Here is a 15,962-nt window from a genome sequence, read left to right as displayed (position 1 = left end):
TCCAAGATGCTAGAGAGCCTTAGTTTGGAGACAGATCACTTTAAAACTCTCAGTAGCTGTCGAAGAGCTGTATAATGTCACAGCAGTGAAACCAGTTGGTTTGTGTAAGACAACGGAAATAAGTTAAACTATGCCTCAAATTGCTCACTTACTAATGATAAGGAAATAAAACATTGTCATAATTATAGTTGTCCTCCTGGTTTTTAATTGGTGAAGGTAATATCAACTGTAATTTGTCTTCTCAGCAGCAAAGAATGCTTCAGTGTTCTGAAAATTTAGAATAAATTATCTGATAATGGTGATTTTTTTATGTGTAGTTCATTTTTAAAATAATTGCAAGGAAGATAGAGAACAAATTCAATCTGCAAATGATTCTACTTTCCTTCTTAATGCCTCTGCATTCAGATTCAGCTAGCCTAGGCAGTCAGCTTGCTGGGGTTTAGGCATATTCCATCACCAGGATTTATCCCACTATGCTAATAAGGGGAGTTGATGATTTTTTAAAAAAGACTTGGGACCATGGCTGAATTGGTGTGTGATTTGAAGTGGCCTTATATAACTCATTACTGCAATTAAAATAGCTGTCCTGATTCTTGCTTAAAACAGCCACATGATTCATGCCCAGCATAAAACTGTGATTTGGCATAAGAAGACCAAGTCAAATATGAAGCAGAATCATGTGCAAGAGACAAGGAAAAGTGAGGTACCTGTGTGCTGCCAGGAGCCACCTGAGCAGCTCAAGGGGGCAGAAGAACCCTGGGTAGGTATATTCAGAATCAGCCAAGGACTTTATGGGGTTGCTACAAGTACCCATCAGAAGTTTGCCTCTCTGGCATCCTTACTCTAAGTTGCCTAGATCTGTCCATGGTAAAGATTCTAAGAAAATATTGCAAGGAGAGACCCTTGGGACTGAGTAGGTAGGCAGGAGAAAGGACTGAGAGGGGGCTTGTAGTTTGCTTTCTAAGTGAGAATTAAACAAACGTCCCAGTGTGGATAGAGTACGGGTAAGTTACGTGAGACAGACATAAAAAATCAAGTCCCAAACCACTGTGGTCATTCAGAAATGTTTGCAACTTTTCACAAGGGCAGTGGTATTAGTCCCAATTTCCTGGCTAAATATTTATTAAAGTAACCAAGGACTGAGTACATGAAGCTGCCTCACATCAGCGCAGCATCCTACTTTCCTTCTAGCTCTGAACTGTGAGGTACTGTCAAAAGAAAAAAAAAAAAAAACACTCTTCCATACTCAAAATAGCTACGTTACGGAGGAGAGTTGGAACGTGTTCTGGGAGTGGGTGTGTTTGTTTGAGTTCAGTGTGAGCAGAAAAGGCAAGCCTCCACAGCCATTCACACACTTCTCCTCAGCGATGGCTACGCAGACAGGCAGAGCTCCAGCCCCACATCTCTGAATGGTAACGTACTTCTATAAAGAGGATTTTGTTAACTATTTTGAGGCATTTTATAAATAATATGCATGTGTTTGCTGGATATAAATATATGTACATATGTATATTGATTTATTTACTCAACTTTTGCTTGCTTTCTCCTGTGTCTGGCTGTGTGCGGTTACTTGTGCGGTATGATTTCTGAGGTGTGAGAAAGAGTTTCTTTCTAACTCCTATGCTAGTCACTAAAAAATATCTCTTGAGTTGGCCCCAGCACAGAACCTAAAATCCCCAGATCGCTCTAAACATCTGATTTGGTCGCTGAAAGCAGCTGTTAACATCCAAATGTTACATGGAGATATTAGGCAGACACTAAAAATCAAAAACTATGTAAAACAAAGGAATATGGGGCAATTGTTTCTGATACAATGTTAAGTTTCAAAAGAATGCAAACTGACATGTAAAGTCTGGGTCATGTGCTAGTAAAATGCCATGGGGTCAGAACAAGTATATACACTCTCACTTCATGAACATGAGCCTGTGGTAAAAGAAACCCAGCATAGTTAGACAGATTTTTGCTGATTTATATTGAAAGAGTGCTTTCCACAGTTTCTGATCCTCAGCTCCCTCTCTTTTCACAGTGGGTCTCACACCTCCCGGTGCTGAGCTCCAGAGGCTCCCAGTGACCTCTTGGTAATCAGCCTTGGCTGGGTCCAAATCCCCACCCCTTGGAAAACTCACAGAGCCTGCCTGACATCTGCCTGTGAGTTGCGTTCAGCAAAGACCTCACAGGCAGCTACCCAATCTCTCTTGGTAGCAAATTGCCAAGCCAGGCCCGTTTCCTCAAAAGATGGTAGAGGACTTAGCAGCTTCCTATGTCGCTCTGAAATTGGAGAATGAAATTCTGCAGGCTCAAGTGAAGAGGCTTATGGAAGAAAATGCTGCCCTCCAGGCCCAGATACCAGAGCTCCAGAAATCCGGAGCAGCCAAAGAGGATGAACCACTCGGAAAGTCCTCAGAGGCCCAAGAGCCCCCAGAGTCCCCAGAGCTACTGGAACCTCCAGCAGCCAGAGCCTCACAAAAGCCCTGGGAACCCCCAGCGACCTCAGAGTCCGGGGGAACTCCAGAGATCAAGCAGCCCAGGGAACCCTCAGCCATTAGAGAGCCCAGAGAGTCCTCAACCACCAGAGAGTTCATGGGACTCGCAGAGATCAAGGAGTCCCAGAAGTCCCCAGAGACCAAGGAGTCTGGGGGACCCTCAGCCATCACAGAGTTCAGGGGATCACCAGAGGTCAAGGAGCCCCATTCATCCCCAAAGTTCAAGGAATATTGGGAACCCCAGGAGCCTCCAGAGGTCAAGGAGTACTGGGACCCTCCAGAGCCCCCGGACTCCACAGCAGCCTGGGGACTCCAAGAGCCTTCAAAGGCCAAGGAGGCCCACAGTCCCCCAGAGCTCCAGGAGCTCTCAGCCTGGAAGCCTCCAGCAGCCAAGGAACCCCAGGAGACCCAGAAGGCTCTGGAGTCCCCAGCAACCCAGAAGCCCTACGCATCCCCAAGGGGTTATGATTTCCCAGCAGTCTGGGAGGCAGGGCCCACAGACATCCAGGGTACCCCAGCCATCAAGGAGCTCCAGAATTCACAGCTCCACAACCCTACAAATGATGAGGAGTCTCAGAAGGTTCCAGAATACCAGGAGACCTCGTCACAGCTGGAGCCCCTTGAGCATCCAGCTACCCAGGAGCCTCTGGAGCCTCGGGTGCCCCAGGAGCCCCTGGACTCCTCAGATGCCGAGGAGTTCCTAGAACTCTCAGTACCTGAAGAGTCCCTAGAGGGCCTCATAGTTGTGGGAACAGGAACAGCTTCTGCATTTCCACAGGCCCACAGCAGATTAGAGGCTGCAGCTTTGCCCCTAGAGTATTTGGCCTTCAATGGGGATTCTCAGAAACTCGCTGAGTTTTTAATTCAGTTGAACAGTTACCTGAGAACCAGAGGGCACCTGTATCTCACTGAAGCAGCTCTAGTAAACTTCATTGGCAGCTTCATAGGTGAGGCAGGAAGGTGGTTCCAGCCCTTAGCAGATATCCAAACCCCCCTGCTGGAACAATTTGGAAGGTTCATTCGAGCGCTCCAAGATATTTTTGACAATCCAGAAAGTATGGAAGTAGCTAACCAAGGCCCCCCTCAGCTGCGCCAAGGGGAAGAAGGCCCTGTCCACAGATCTGCAACCCGCTTCCCTCTCATTGCTCAAGAGCTAAATTTGGATGAAAGCACATCCCGCATCCCATTTCAAGAAGAGCTTGCCAGTTCTATTCAAAATGAACTGTCTTGTACAAGTCCAGCTACCAGCCTATCTGATGTGATCATTCAGTGTGTCACCCTAGAAGAGAAGACAGATGGTAAGGCTGATTCCGAGTCATCATCCTCTGAAGAGGAAAATGAGTCTGAGAGTCCACCAACTGAAAACCAGGCTCTTCAAGCTACAAGTAATCGCCCCCACCTCAGTGAGGCTGAACGGGCCCGACGCCGTGAAGGCCACTTGTGCCTCTACTGTGGCCATCCTGGTCATTTTGCCAGAGATTGCCCTGTCAAGCCTCATCGTGCCCAGCAGGCGGGAAACATGGAGGCCCGGCGGTAAGGGGGATGCCGGGCGGGCCAATCTACAAATACGCGTCCCCCTCTCTCCCTATATCTATGTCCCGTACCCTATGGCTTACTGTTGAGATTCGACTTGGAAGACGACAGTTCTTTGAGCAAGCAATGGTGGATTCAGGCTCCTACAGAAACAGCATCGATCGCTCTGTTGTTCTTCGAGAGAAGATACCAATCCGCAATAACATCTTCCCTCTCATGCTAGAAACAGTTGATGGGCGTCCACTGATTAATGGACCTGTAACCAAAGAAACACCACCTCTTGAAGTCAAAATTGGAAACCACGTTGAAGAGCTCCAGTTTGACATTATTCACGCACCACGTTACCCTCTCATTCTTGGAATCCACTGGCTTGAGACCCACGACCCAAACATCGAGTGGAGCACCCGAACTGTGTCCTTCCCGTCGCGTTATTGTCATTACAATTGCTTCAGGCACAGGTGGAATCGAAGACGACGTGATGAAATAATTGCTGGTTAGATGGTGGGTCCTAGTGACTCCTGGCCATCTGTCTTCTGTTACCTCAGCTGTCATCAGCATTTGCTGCTCTCAGAATCTCCCACTGAACCTCTCTCTGGCTATGAACTAAGGCTACCTGTACAACGACGCTGCCTCTTGGATGATGGACTGAACCTGACGACTTTGAGCTGCTTTCCCCCACCAACCTTGCATGCCTCCCTCCCTCTTTGAACCCTGCATGATGTGGGGCTATTTTCATTACTATTCACACTAACAATATGCATGAGACTAGATATTAGAAACTAATACTGAAAAGTGTAGCTGTTAGACTGATTTTTATTATTTTCTAATCAATATTACTTTACCACGTATCTTCAGTTTTTCCCAATAAAAATAACTTTCAAGTAAAAGTTTTTTGATAATCAATAAACAATGGCAACTGTTACTTGTGTTTAAGTTGATTTACTGGGTTAGCTGAGGAAAAGGGAAAGGGACCAGTAAGTTGGGAGGGAGGGAGGGAGGGAGGGAGGGAGGGAGGGAGGGAGGGAGGGAGGGAGGGAACAAAAGGTGGGTTGAAGGGAGGGAGGCAAGAAGTGAGAGGGATGAAGGAGGGTGGGAGTCAAGGGGTGGGAAGGATGAAGAAGGGAGGGAGGGAAAGGAGAGGAAGTGAGAAACGGAGAAGGGGAGGGAGCAAGGAGGGAAAGGGAAGGAAGAGGGGAGGGAGAGACTTGGGAAAGGCTTAAGGTTGGGGAGTCCTGTGAATTCCTGGAGTGATAGGTCAGAGGGTGGTAATATAAGTAGAGGGAGAGCCATAAAGGCTTGGGCTTAGGTTGGGTGAAGTGTGGAGGAGTAAGCAGTGATAAGGTTGAGAGAAGCATTTCCGGGAAAGTGGGAGGAAATGAGAAGACTGCTGGGATCTGAGGGCAGGGGTGAGGGGAGGGAAAATTCTGACAAAGGACAGCACTGACAGAGACACAAGCGACTTGGAAACTTCTTGGACTTCAGAAGCTGACCAAACAAAGAGCAGCAAAGCAGGTAATGATACTCCATTGGTGACCTACCCCTCCCTGTAAATGGGTATGCATCGCTTATTCCCTGCATCACCAGAACTTGTCCTAGAAGACCTGACTGCTCCTATTATGGCATATTAGCAGGGTGGTTGGAATCACCTTTTAACATATATGGTTGGGAGGAGTCACCTCTCCGACATTTACAGGTTCCTCTACCCTGCTAAGCCATGCTGCTTGCATGGCACACAGAGAAAGCAAAGCCATGAGACAACCACATCTTTGTGGCCCTGAAAGGGCCTAATATCTTGACTTAAGTTACACACACACACACACACACACACACACACACACACACACACACGTTGGGGAGGGTTAGATCGCTGGGTGAAAGGTGAAAGAGGAATCCATGCCCATCTTAACTTTCTTTTGTGGTCTCAACTTCCTCCTTGGAATTTCACTGAAGCCACATGAATGAGATTGATCTTATATAGAAAGATGATCAAATAAAAAGAGCCCCTCATTTCCTCCAGTTACAATATCAGGCATCTTGCACAAATTAATTATCTCATTGCTTCTAAGAACAATCTAGTAAAACAGATGTGTATCCTTTTGTTTTACAATAAGCAGAATCCCAGCACACCTAGTAAGTCATACAGGTAGTAAGTAATGAAGGCCTCTGATCTCCAACCCCTATGCCTTTTCCACTACAGCATGCCAAACTCCCAAATGCAGTGGTGAGAGCCAAACAAGACTATGGAAGCAGAAAGGTAAGCGTGGTAACCCTAAAAAGGAGGAGAAATGGAGAGAGAAAAACTTCATGGCCCTTTTAAATAGTAGGGAAGAGAAATATCAGCACATACGTCCTACATTTCTCTTCCCTACTTAATCCTACACTTGCCTAGCCTAGGTACAGGGACAGAATCACCTATATCTCTAACCTGGACAGCATAGTTTAGCACAACACTGGTACACAGAAGATTGTCCACAGCAACTGACTCAATATTTAAATATTATTCGAAGGGAGCTTATTTATACAATGTGGGTTTGTGTAGTGATTTTTTTCTACTCAAGATTCACCCCAACTTAAAAAAAAAACTTCAAGCAGCAACAAAAGAAAAGTAATGTCTCTTATTATTCAAACTCCCCTAGAGCTATGAAGACCAAATGTGGATATTTCCCCAGGACTGAGGATTCATGGAACACAGAGTTTTCTGTGCAAAACTGGGAGAGTTCTGGGCAAAGTGAGATTGCTGGTCATCTTACCTAGGCCCTACAGTTTTCTATTTAGCTATAAAGATTTATTTAATGTACAACTCTTCATTTCAGAAAAGAATCAGTACTATAATAATAGAATCACATACATTATGAACTAGAAAAGACTCAAAAAAGCCTATTTCCTTAATCTTACAAGTGGAGTTAAGGAAGTTCAGAGAATGGGAAATTACCTACCATAAACAACATCACTCTGATATCCTGATATCAAATCCAGTGCCCTCTTTTCATGTTGAGAAGCTATCCCAAGCCAATAACTAAAATTCAAGTCTGTGGCCAGCTCTGAGTGAGGTTGTGTAGACAATGCTAAAAAATGATGTGAGAGGATTATGTGGTCAAAAAGAGGAAAACCAGCAAGCATTCTAGACAGTTAGCAAGGATAATCAAGTGCTAAATTCTATAGTAACAACAAATACACTGAAACTGAAATGTATCAATTGGTGAGATTCACAAGACCTGGGACTGGAGATCCAGCTTAGCAGTTAAGAGTGCATGCTGTTCTTGCAGAAAACTCCAGTTCAGTTCCCAGCACCCACATCAGACAACTCATAAACACTTTTACTGCAGTTCCAAGGGATCTGATGCCCCCTTATGGCTGCTTTAGGCAACTGCACTTACACAGACACACACACACACACACACACACACACACACACACACACACAGAGGGAGGTGGAGAGAATTAAAAATAAAATAATTTTTTAAAGACTCATGAGAACTTCTAGTTAATGACCACTTGATTTTTCACAAACACTATGATAGATAAGATAATATCATTTTTACTTGTTCCCACTGTACATACATAAAAATCTACTGTACATTTATAAAAATCAAAGAAATGAAGCCCACTGAACTCAGATTCCTTGTCAGGCTTCATACAGCCAAGAACTGTTGAATGTTATAAACAAACCTTGAGTGCTGGGAAGATAGGCCAGTCTGTAAAGTGCTTGCTGTGTGATGATAAGGACCTGAGTTCAGATCCCCAGCACTGAAGTAAAAATGAGGTGTAGAGGCAAGTGCCTGTAATCCTACATCTGGGAAGGAAGAAACAGGAGTGTCCCTGGAGCACACTTGTCACCTAGTCTTGTGAAACTAGTGAAATAACCGGTCACTAAAAATAAGGTAGAGATGAGAGAAGAAATACCCAACTCAATCTCTGGCCTCCACATCCCACACATAAAAACACACACATGCACACACTCACAAAATTTTCCTGTCTCATTCCAAAACTGGGATTCTGGGATAGAGATACAGCTCAGTGCTAGGTGTTTACCTAGCATGCTCAAGCATGTACAAGGCCCTGAGTTTGAAAAAAAAAAGTTTAAAAGTAAGTGAGAGAGCTGGGAGCTTGGGTTTTAGCCAATATATGGCAGTGATTCTCAAGATCAATGTAATGATTCATAGGATGAGTGGCTTTTACTCTGTATTAGCCACCAGCCACCATAATAATATTAGTTCATTGGAAATGAGTTCTAGTGCCCTAGAAAATGATATTAGTTAATTCATAAATAAGTTCTCATTCAAAAGAATATATTGAAAATGTTCTGTATGTTTAGCACAGGCATGGAAAGGAAGGCAGAGAAAAGAAAAGGAAGGAGATACAGCTATTTCTAAACTACGACTCATAGTTACTGCTCTGATCACAATTTAATTGGAGAAGCCGTTGTGTTACTACACAGTGCTATATATCCAGGGGATAGAGCAGTGATTCTGCTACTGAGTAAAGAAAGGCATTTTGAGTTGGGTCTTGCAGGAATCTGCAAGGGAAGGGGAAGAGAAGTTTCTATCTCAACTCTGTTAGGCTAAAGATATCTACATAACTAAATAGTTCAAATTTTATCCTGGAAAATATTTGGTCTGGAGTATTTCTGTTTTAGATTTCAACATAGTTTTCTCTCCACTTCTAAAGTAATGTATACTTACTACAACAAATTAGTATGTGGCAGATATCTATAACTTAAAACAGTAAATGACCCCAACCCCTCTTGCTTGTCTTCTATTTCACAAGCTGGGAGATTTTTAAGTAGAAAAGTATAATCTGTTTATATGTGAGTGAATTGATAAGGCTATGGAAAATGGTAAGAATGAGGGGTCAAACTACCACCATATTTTTTCCTTTGTAGATTTCATGAAGATATCAAATCAAAGGAATTAAAGTAAATCTGGCTCAACATTCTCCAAATGTTCTTGAACAGGCAATAAAGCATACAGACATGTTCAGAACAATACCCCTACCATTAAGAATTTTAAAATCTAGTGATAGACAAAGGCTCATGGATGCTAAAATCTGCCTTTGCATGTAAGCCTTATCAGTTCTAACTTTTAAAGATTCTGTAAACATAGAGATTTTTAACATTCTATAATATTTTGATAGAAATGAGTTCCTTCCAGCTAACTTTTCTAGATTTAAACATTAATAAATCATCTTGGTACATTTTGTAACATCTCTTTTTAAATAATTTTAGCAAATATCTTATATTTCATGCTAATAAACTATTTCTTAAGCTGTCATGGTCCTTCCACAGAAGTCATTTGTGCTCCAGTTCTTAAACAATTACATAATTCTAAAAGTTTGCCTTTTCAAGACTATATATGGATAGATAATTTTTAAAACACTTGCTTACTGTAGTAAATGTAGATACCTAGCAATCTACTAGATGTTAAATATTAAAGGATAAGAGCAATTTAAGAGTCAAGAAATTAGGATTAAATTCCTGGGTTTGCCACTCTCTGGCCATACTTCATTTAGGAAAAGCATCAAATGAGAAAGCCAATGCTACAAAGGTGCTGTGAAAGTTGAAATGCTATTTAATACTATTATTATAATGTTTATAATAATAACAGCTGAAGTCTTCAAGATACTAAGACACCTGTTTAAATTCACTTCAGTTCAACAGACTTGACTAAATACTAGGTACTTACGCTGGTTGATTAAAGAAAGATTAAAGTCAGTTTGATATAATTATTTTATTAAATGATGATTTTTTTATAGCCAAATGCATTGACATCTGTACTAGCGCTCTGTTAACTACATTATCTGAAATGTCAGTCCTTCCCTGTTTTGGGTTGTGTTAACTAGATGATAACTTAGTATAATTAGTATCAGCTTGTCTCTTCATCTACCTAGCCCAACCTAAAGAAAACAAATCAGAAAAGAGCTAGTCTTTGTCTCCACCAAAAAAGGCATTAAATTAAAAAGTTGAAACCCACAAGACAATGTTCATTTTTCATTTCCAATTTGCATGATTTCTAGGTGAAAATAATGTAAGGTTAAAAGGTCAAACTGTACTGGCCCATGAGTAAGTTCTAATGTCTATAGGAAACAACTGCCATCATGATTTAACATGACTAACAGTGCCTTGCTTCTGTTATTATTCTGTTCCACAGCAACTCAGATGTGTGAGAAAATTGGTGAAGGGTATTAGTTTGGAGAATGTGGGACATAGTCCAACACACTGGTGGGGAAGTAGGAGGCAGGAACAAATGCCAACAGTAGTCAACTAACTGTGTCTGACTTGGCTCAAGTGGAGGGACCATTATGTATTCTGATACGGATGAAAATGGAATATGGCACAGAAACACAGAGCAGTCATATGTTCACAGGACATCTGGCAACCTAAATTTCACATGAGAAAAAGAAAGCATGAAAATTTACCACCGCACAGAACAGCATGTCTGCAACGCTATAGCTGAGCTCACTGTTTTTCTTAGTCTTTCACGTTGCTTTTTTTCCTGTCAGTTATACCACAGATACCACATAATAGGCAGCAAGTGAAGCAGCTGCACTGCCAGAGAAGCTCTGCTGATTATTAGAAGGAAAGCTGACTAAACGCTAATAAATTAAAGGCATTCCCACAAAGGTAAATACAGAAAGAAATTGCCATATTTCAACTTATATTTTTAATACCACCTCCTGCTATAAAATTTGGCATATGTTGAGGGAAGGAGGAAAAACCAATCAGGGCCAAGTTAAAATAAAGGCACACTTAAGAGTTCACAATGCTATCAGGCCTTGGTGTCACATACCTGTAATCCCAGCCCCAAAGAGGAAGAAGCAGGGGGACAACTGTTAATTTAAGACCAGCCTGGTCCACATAGCGACTCAGTCCCAGGCTAGTCAAATAGTGAGACTCAACTCAAAAATGTTTTTGTGTATATGTGGTTGTTTGGATTTTTCTGTTTGGTTAGTTTTGTTTATTTGCTTGCTTTTTGGGGGAGAAGAACTTGCTGCATAGCCTTGGTAAGCCTAGAATTCACGTAGCCCAGGTTGGACTCATACTCAGGACAATCTTCCTGTCTCACCATCCCAGGGTTTCAGGCACGAACCATAATATCTGGCTCATTTTTTTAATTCAATTTTTATTTTAATTAACACATGAAGTACACCATAATACATATTAATGAGGTAGCATACAATGTGTTATACACATATACATTGCATCATGTTCAAATTAGGCTAAACATATTTACTTCCACAAATATTTCTAGTTTATTTTTTTCTAATATAACTCTTTATTCTTTTTTTTTTTTTTTTTTTTTTTTTTTTGGTTTTTCGAGACAGGGTTTCTCTGTGTAGCTTTGTGCCTTTTCCTGGAACTCACTTGGTAGCCCAGGCTGGCCTCGAACTCACAGAGATCCGCCTGGCTCTGCCTCCCGAGTGCTGGGATTAAAGGCGTGCGCCACCACCGCCCGGCTACTCTTTATTCTTGATGTAATTTGTTTTGTTCTTCTCTCATACAATATACTCTGACTACAGCTTCTCCTCCCTTAAATCCTCCCAGTTCCAGTTCCCGATACCAGCTTCCCTATCCCCCAGATCCACTCCTCCTCCGTTTCCCTTCAGAAAAGAGCAGGCTTCCCAACGAACACAGCATAACAAGTTACAATAAGACTAGGCACAAACCCTCGTATTATCAGGGCAAGGCAACCCAGTAGGAGAAAAATGGCTCCAACAGCAGGCAAAATAGTCAGAGATACCCCCACTCCCACTGTTAGGAGTCCCACAAAAACACCAAGCTATACATTCACACCTATGTATGCAGGGACTTAGCACAAACCCATACAAGCTCCATGATTGTCGCTTTGGTCTCTGTGAGACCCTATGAGTTCTGCTGGGCTGTGTTCTCCTGGTGTCCTGGAACCCTCTGGCTCCCACAATTCTTTCTCTCCCTCTTCCTCAATCTCTGAGGAAAGAGACCTGATGGAGATCTCCAGTTTGGGCTCTCTCTCGGCCTAATGTTTGGCTGAGTCTCTGCATCTGCTCCCATCAGCTACCAGAGGAAGCCTCTCTGATGATGATTGGGCTAGAGACCTAGGATTTTTTTAAAAAACCAATAAAATGATTCTTAATAATGTTCCGCTATACTTGAAGATCGGTGCCTAGCCCAACTATGATTTCTTTATGATGAAAACTTTCAGAACAGTTAGTGATTTGAGCCAACCCAAGAGAAAGGCTTTGAACATTAAAGCCAGGAAAGCCATCATGGCAAGGATGTCCCAAGCCTGTAGAACTCACATCATGTCAGGACATGACCTGAATGCTGGAAATGGAGCTACAGATTGTCTACCCTCTTGGATTTCAGTCTTGCTCTGAAATAGTTGTTCCTTGCTATTTTGCCATCCTCCTCTTTTGCCATGGGGATGTTTACTTTGTGCCATTGGATCAATTTTCTCTTATTTTATTGGGACCCCCAACAAAGAGTGTCTTAATTCTCAGAAAATGCTCAATACCTAGACTCTTAAACAACGTTGGTAGTCTTAAGATTTTAAGAACTTTTAGAGTGCATTAAGGGTAATTTTCATTATGAGATGGCCACAAGTCTTCAGGAGACAAAGTCTGAATATTGAAATGTCTCTACAGGATCATGTGTTCAATCTTTGGATTCCAGCTAGGGGAGCTATTTTGGAGGGTGGTAGGGCCAAGGTGAAGGAAGAAGGTTACTGGGAATGTGCCTTTGAAGGTTACAATTTGTCCTTAGCCCCTTCCTTACCAAGTGCTTTCTGTCCAGCAGGTGGTGTGATGCCTTGGTCACTCGCTTCCACCACCATGATCTTCTGCCTCAGCACAAGCCAAAGATCAACCAAGCAAAGACCATGAACTAAAATCTCTGAAACTTTTAGCTAAAACAAATAATTCCTTACTTTAAGTTGAACTCTTAAGTATTTTTTTACAGCAACACAAAAATAATATACATACTATGGAAAATTACTCAGATATAAAGTTGAATGAAGTAATAATGTATTACTCAGAATGAATAAAGTTGGTAACCCTTAAAATCTGAAGAAGCTAGTCACCAAAGACTAAAAACTGTACAGGTACATTGACTATAGATACATATCTAAAATTGTCAAATTAGTAGATATATTAAGATAAAATAGTAGAATAAAGACAGAGTAAGCAGACAAGTAATGAAAAAGAATGGGAGATTTTTATATATACATACACATGAGTATTATTCATAAATAAGAATGATGTCATCTCATATGCAGGAAAGTAGATGGAATTTGAGATCATCACATCAAGTGAAATAAGCTAGAAACACAAATGTTGCATGTTTTTGCCCATATGTAGATTCTAGATTTGAAAGGGATGTGAAGGCAGAAAACATGGAGAGGAAGGAAAGGAGTCAAGAGAAGATAGTGGAGGGTATGATCAAGTGTATTATATATATGTGTGGTGATATTTTATTTGTGCATCCCAATAAAGCTTATCTGGAGATCAGAGGAAAGGTCAGCTACTATATTAAACATAGAAATCAGGCAATGGTAGCACACGCCTTTAATTCTAGCATTTGAGAGGCAGAGATTCATCCAGACCTCTGTGAGTTCAAGGCCACATTGGGAACAGAGCCATGCGTGGTGTCACACACCTTTAATACCCAGCACTAGTTAATCACAGAAGTCTGGAGGTCTGTACAGACAGACAGGAAGTGATAGAGCTGGGCAGAAAGAGGAAGTGATGTAACTGGGCAGAGAGAGGAAGTGAGACGGCAGGGCACAGAAAGGATATAGGCATGGGTATACAGAAAGTAGCTCTCTCTGCAGGCTGAGGAGTTAGTAAGGTGAGGTTGGCTGTGGCTTGTTCTATTCCTCTGATCTTTCAGTTTTCACCCCAATATCTGGCTCTGGGTTTTTTTTTATTAATTCATCTTACATACACACATGAAAATGTTACAAAGAAACCTATTTTGTATATTCATATATTCAGTAAAAATTTTTAAAAGGAAAGAATGATTGCTTGTGGGTATGGAATTTATTTGGGGAGTATCGAATGTGTTCTAAAATAAAACAGTGGTTTGGGGTTACACACAATTCTGTGAATATATGAAAAAAAATTCAACTGTAATTTCAAATAAGTGAATTTTATGGTTTCTGAAAAATATTTAAATAATGCTGAAGAAAAAATATCGGGGGAATGAAACATACCATAGATGTTGTATTGATAACATTCAGCCCACTTTTGCCATTTCTTTTTTTTTTTTTAATTTATTTTGCAATACAATTCAGTTCTACATATCAGCCACAGATTCCCTTGTTCTCCCCCCTCCCGCCCCCCTCACGTTCCCCCCAGCCCGCCCCCCATTCCCATCTTCTCCAGGGCAAAGCCTTCCCCGCAGACTGAGATCAACCTGGTAGACTCAGTCCAGGTAAGTCCAGTCCCTTCCTCCCAGGCCGAGCCAAGCGACCCTGCATAGGCCCCAGGTTTCAAACAGCCAACTCATGCAATGAGTACAGGACCCGGTCCCACTGCCTGGATGCCTCCCAAACAGATCAGGCCAATCAACTGTCTCACCCACTCAGAGGGCCTGATCCAGTTGGTGACCCCTCAGCCATTGGTTCATATTTCATGTGTTTCGGTTCGTTTGGCTATTTGTCCCTGTGCTTTATCCAACCTTGGTCTCAACAATTCTCGCTCATATAAACCCTCCTCATTCTCGATAATTGGACTCCCAGAGATCCACCCGGGGCCTAGTCATGGATCTCTGCATCCAGATCTTTCAGTAGTTGGATGAGGTTTCTAGCTCGACAATTAGGGTGTTTGGCCATCCCATCACCAGAGTAGGTCAGTTCGGGCTGTCTCTCGACTATTGCCAGCAGTCTGTTGTGGGGGTATCTTTGTGGATTTGTGTGGGCCTCTCTAGCACTTTGCTTCTTCCTATTCTCATGTGGTCTTCATTTACCGTGGTCTCCTAGTCCTTGTTCTCCCTCTCTGTTGTTGATCCAGCTGGGATCTCTCACTCACCCAAGCTCTCTTTCCCTCAACCCTCGCCCTTCACTACCCCCACTCATGTCCAGGCTGTTCATGTAGATCTCATTCCATTTCTCTGTGATTGGGCGATCCCCGTGTCTTTCTTAGGGTCCTGTTTTCCAAGTAGCCTCCCTGGTGATGTGAGTAGCAGTCCAGTCATCCTTGTTCCACATCTAATATCCTGCTATGAGTGAGCACATACCATGTTTGTCTTTCTGAGTCTGGGTTACCTCACTCAGGATGATTTTTTCTAGATCCAACCATTTGTCTGCAAACCTCATGATGTCATTGTTTTTCTCTGCTGAGTAGTATTCCATTGTGTATATGTACCACATTTTGTTTATCCATTCTTCAGTTGGAGGGCATCTAGGTTGTTTCCATGTTCTGGCTATTACAAACAATGCTGATATGAACATAGCTGAACAAGTGCTCTTGTGGTGTGGTTGAGCATTCCTTGGGTATATGCCCAAGAGTGGTATAGCTGGATCTTGGGGGAGATGGATTCCCAATTTTCTAAGAAAGCGTCATATTGATTTCCAAAGTGGTTGTACAAGCTTACATTCCCACCAGCAGTGGAGGAGAGTTCCCCTAGCTCCACATCCTCTCCAGCATAAGGTGTCTTCAGTGTTTTTTATCTTAGCCATTCTGACAGGCGTAAGGTGGTATCTCAGAGTTGTTTTGATTTGCATTTCCCAAATTGGAAAGGAAGAAGTCAAGCTTTCCCTATTTGCAGATGACATGATAGTATACTTGAGCAACCCCAAAGATTCCACCAAGGAACTGATACAGCTTATAAACACCTTCAGCAACATAGCAGGATACAAGATCAACTCAAAAAAATCAGTAGCCCTCCTATATACAATAGGCAAAGAAGCAGAGAAGGAAATCAGAGATACATCACCCTTTACTATAGCCACAAATGACATAAAATACCTTGGG

At 42.3% G+C, this 15,962-nt stretch overlaps 1 protein-coding gene across 1 annotated transcript; it reads left to right on the top strand.

Annotated features, from left to right (window-relative positions):
* The first annotated feature begins 1,352 nt into the window (after positions 1-1,352).
* On the top strand, positions 1,353-4,027 carry Rtl3 (retrotransposon Gag like 3). The gene is made up of 2 exons (XM_059250930.1): positions 1,353-1,412; positions 2,027-4,027. The coding sequence occupies exon 2, from the start codon at positions 2,236-2,238 to the stop codon at positions 4,018-4,020; it is 1,785 nt and encodes a 594-aa protein (XP_059106913.1). The 5' UTR covers positions 1,353-1,412; positions 2,027-2,235; the 3' UTR covers positions 4,021-4,027.
* Positions 4,028-15,962: the final 11,935 nt, after the last annotated feature.

The sequence above is a fragment of the Peromyscus eremicus genome, chromosome X, assembly GCF_949786415.1.
Source record: "Peromyscus eremicus chromosome X, PerEre_H2_v1, whole genome shotgun sequence".
NCBI lineage: Eukaryota > Metazoa > Chordata > Mammalia > Rodentia > Cricetidae > Peromyscus > Peromyscus eremicus.
Note: the sequence above shows the minus strand (reverse complement) of the source record. Positions and strands in the feature narration are given on the sequence as shown.